Here is a 4,236-nt window from a genome sequence, read left to right as displayed (position 1 = left end):
TCTGCAACGACATTGCGGCGCATTTTGAAGGACGACTTGCATCTTTTCCCTTACAAAGTGCAAATTACACATATATATATAATTACACATATATATATAATATTATTAAAAGAAAAATATGTAGAATTCAAAATCATCTTAATGACATACTCAAACTCAAGTGGCAACGACGTATTATTGGATATGTTTTTTCTTATACTATTAATCGCCAGATCAATAAACACATTTGTAAAGAGAGACTTCATATCCAAAGATATTAAAACAGAATCTTTTTACAATACAATATAGTCTAATTTTTTATCAAATGCTGACTTTTCTACAAAAACTTGACGATTCCGGGATACTGCCTCGAATAATTTTTTGTAAATAATAAGCTAAATTATATACAATGGGCTATTGAACGTCGAAATTATTATTCTCAATGGATTGTCGGGTTTGTGGACTTTAGGTGTGCCATACACTCTAAGTGGAATACCGTCAGTGATTAAAATCTTGTACGTCAGCAGATCAATGTATTTTCTATTCTCTCATATGCTCTCAAGGGTTTCAAACTTCTAGTTATTTTATTCAACAGATTCTTCGTTACCTCATATGAGGAGCAGACTTTCAAAATGCGTTTTGACTTTCAAAATTTATAATTTTCAGAAAACGAGAAAGAAAGAAACATCCTACACAAAAAAATTACGCACTTTGCGGAAAATAACAATATGCCAATTAGTAGGATGTGAAATATTAAACAAAATTACTAAACAATTGTTAAAAATGTTAAACAAATGCATTTTTTGTTTGTCCCTAGTTAGAAAACATAACGCATTTCAAAATGTGTATGTTTTTTCAGCATATAAATTAACGGTGAAAAAATGCTTTCTGAACAGTCAGAGTAGTTTATAATATGAGTTTTTCAATCACTGAATATTACCATCTTTAACTAAAATAACTAAAAAAATAAAATTTTGCACAAAATGCATTTTGTAAAATTCTGCTCTTCATATATCTCTATCCAAAAGTAATAAATTTCATTTTATTTCTAATATTGAAAGCTAACTCGATATGATAAATGTTTTAAAATAGTAAAACAAAGTAAATAAGTTATATAGTCATTACAAATGTGATGCTTTCCAGGTTGGATTAATTAATGGGAAGTTTAAGTATCTAACGGCGGAGACGTTCGGTTTTAAAATCAATGCTAACGGATCGAGTCTGAAGAAAAAACAATTATGGACTCTAGAGGGCAGCGAGCATCAGGTTTTCCTTCGCTCACACTTGGATCGATACCTAGCGGTCGACCAATTTGGTAATGTGACGTGCGAGAGCGAGGACTCGTCGGATCCAGGATGCGCTTTTCAAATACAGCTTGCTTCCGATGGTATTTGAGCTTCACTTTATTTAATTTGCATGAAACATCATGCAACATTTGCATTAGAGAATCAGAAACATAGAACATTCATTTTACACTCTATAAATTTTTTATATCTTCAAAGTCAAGACAGACATTTGTTCTTCACGAAGAAAAAATAATAAATTTTTGCAGATTGTTATCTCTTTTAATGCATTTACTATTTTTTCTTCATGGAGAACAAATCTGTCTTGAAGATATAAAAAAATTGTGTAGGCTCAAATGATATAAATAAAAAATAAATAAGAAGTCTCTGAGAGCCGACGCTAAAAGAGATACATATATATTTAATTGAATATGAGGAAATGAATGAGGAAACGGAGGGAAGGAAAATTCTCGTTTCGATATTAGAATCATTTTCGCGTTGTAGTCTACAGGATGTTCTGAATTTAAATATTCAAACTTCGGGATCGTATAGGGGATCGATAAACTAAGGAAAAAAAATCTTTAGAGATATGCTCGTTTTCTCTCTATTTGGGAGAAAATCGCGAAAAAAGACAAAACATACTTAATGTTTTTACACTTATTTATTGCTTATTCATTCATACTTATTTATTCACACTGTCACTTGTTTAATGCAGATATTGTTCAAAATGTTGGCCTCTTGCAGCAATGCATGCATTGTATATTGTACGGATAGTACAAGATTGTTGCAATCAAATACTGATCTTGTCGACGTAATGACTCGCCAATCCGGCACACTTCTGCCTGGAAATACTCTCGCATACTCTCGCACTGCCTCTAAAGGATTATCGCTGAAGTCGTACCTACACGAAAACAATTTTCCGCTTTGAAAATAATATTCTGAAAGTTATTGTACTTGTACTGAAAGTTATTTTATCTTAAATTTTGCGATTTTCTTCAAAACGAAGCAAAAACGAGCACATCTCTATAAGGGACACTTTTTAAAATTTATTTGATTTCCTACAGGCTCTCAAGTTTTGAATTTGGGATCTCTCTATATTTACAAATATCGATTCGTAAATCTTATCTTTTAATCGAACTGAACGAGAAATGAGAGGCAATTTTTTATGTTCTGACTTTGTCAGTCAGAGACAATTATTCCAAATATCCGGATCAATCGGAGCTCTATAATGAATGGATAAAAGTATATCAGCAATTCTCTCAAGGCAATGGTGACAAATTACAGGCAGCGGGCGATGGGCTCTGAAGAACCTCCAGAGGGGCTACTTCTTAGGGTCGAGTCAAGATGAATTGAAGTGTACCGCTAAGGCTCCAGGCGAAGCGGAATATTGGCTCGTACATCTCGCCGCTAGGCCGCAGGTATACCTTATGCTCGTTTCGAAATTTTGGACGTGAAGCGTTCAGGGTGCACCGTTTTATGCAATTTAGTCATTGTTACACGCACAACTTCACTAATATAACTGTATTTTCTCAAGTAACTGAAATATTTTTCTTGACAGTCTTGATTTATTCCGACGTCACTTATTCTTTTATAATTGTACAGTATTTTTATACAAAATGACGTTGAATCATCGATGTCTTTCTAAGTTCCTTTGACCAATTTGGAAATAATTTTTTACTCGAAAAACGCATTTCTTGACAATTTGAAAAATTTAAAACTCCAAGATATTGTATATACATTTACACAAAAATTAAGAAAAATTAAGAAGTACTCTTTTAAGAATTGTAAATATTTTTATTTTCTGAAATACATTAAAAATAAAAGAAATACTAAGCAAATTTATCCATAGTTTACAAGAAAGACTCCGAAGAAATAAATTATAGGTAGGTATAATAAAAAACTTTTGTGAGACATTATTTGTTTGTGCGTGTAACAAATAGTTATATTAATAAGATAAAATTACAAACATTTCGACCTGATTTTGTGTCCTCTTTAGTACTTATAGAATTAACAATTACCAAGCATTACTACACTTTACAATAAATTAGAGTAAGTATGGAACGTCGTCGCACAAGAAGCATCATTAATCCTATTGTCCAGAGATAAAAAGTTAAATAACTAAAAATTTCAGTTATTTTAGAAAATTATTTAAAGGAAACTATACAGTTAACAAATCTGAAAAAATCGGGAATGCCTACATATTAATTACAAACTCATTCTCAATATTTGATCAAATTCTAATATTATATAAGAAAAACTGTTAAATCTTTTTAATTTTAATCTCACAATTAGTTTAACTTTATTATTTTGCTAGTTTTAAGAATGAGAGGAGAAAATAAAGAGTAAATTAAACAGAAATAAAGTTATATAATTTCAAGGAAAGAAAGTATGCATTAGTTTGATAATTTTGTTATGATAACAATTTGATAATGATGTTGTGAAGTTTTTATGGGAATAATGATAAGAGTTGAAAATTCAATAAGTATACTTGTAACAGATTTAAAAAATTACTCGTTACTGAAGAAAGTAAATCATTATTTGTAATGAGTTATTTTTACTTGTTACTTGTAATGAATAAACTAACACGTCGACGCGTTACACAATTAATATAAACAAATTACGTTTTTTTAAATAATGCGTAATAGTGACAAGTTATGTTTAAAAATAATTTCTCCACTTTATTGCAACCTCAATTAGTTATCGTTTCAATCATAAAAATTGCAACGTCATTATAGAATCATTATTATAAAAAGTAACGGTAAAAGTAACGGCGTTACTATACTTCCATTCCCTGATTAATCTACATCGATAGAAATGAATATTATTATAGATGATCGTTCTATCCGGAGACAAAATAAAAAGCTTTATATCAAAAGTGATTTATTATAGACATTGCAAAACAAAACAAAATTCAAAATTATCATAAAATAAGCAAAAATAATTAAATCAAGAAACAAAATTCTAATGAGGAGAC

The 4,236-nt window shown here is 30.1% G+C and overlaps 1 protein-coding gene across 3 annotated transcripts in view; it reads left to right on the top strand.

The window, feature by feature from the left end:
- LOC108756941 (protein singed) overlaps positions 1-4,236 on the top strand; it is a 30,547-nt gene that overhangs the window by 21,044 nt on the left and 5,267 nt on the right. For all 3 annotated transcript variants that reach the window (XM_018501146.1, XM_018501145.1, XM_018501147.1), the window contains exons 3-4: positions 1,123-1,366; positions 2,547-2,680. In XM_018501146.1, the coding sequence (XP_018356648.1) occupies positions 1,123-1,366; positions 2,547-2,680 (378 nt within the window). The remainder of the gene's footprint in view (positions 1-1,122; positions 1,367-2,546; positions 2,681-4,236) is intronic.

This window comes from Trachymyrmex septentrionalis, unplaced genomic scaffold (assembly GCF_001594115.1).
Source record: "Trachymyrmex septentrionalis isolate Tsep2-gDNA-1 unplaced genomic scaffold, Tsep1.0 scaffold13, whole genome shotgun sequence".
Classification (NCBI taxonomy): domain Eukaryota; kingdom Metazoa; phylum Arthropoda; class Insecta; order Hymenoptera; family Formicidae; genus Trachymyrmex; species Trachymyrmex septentrionalis.
This window is presented reverse-complemented; position numbering and strand designations above follow the sequence as displayed.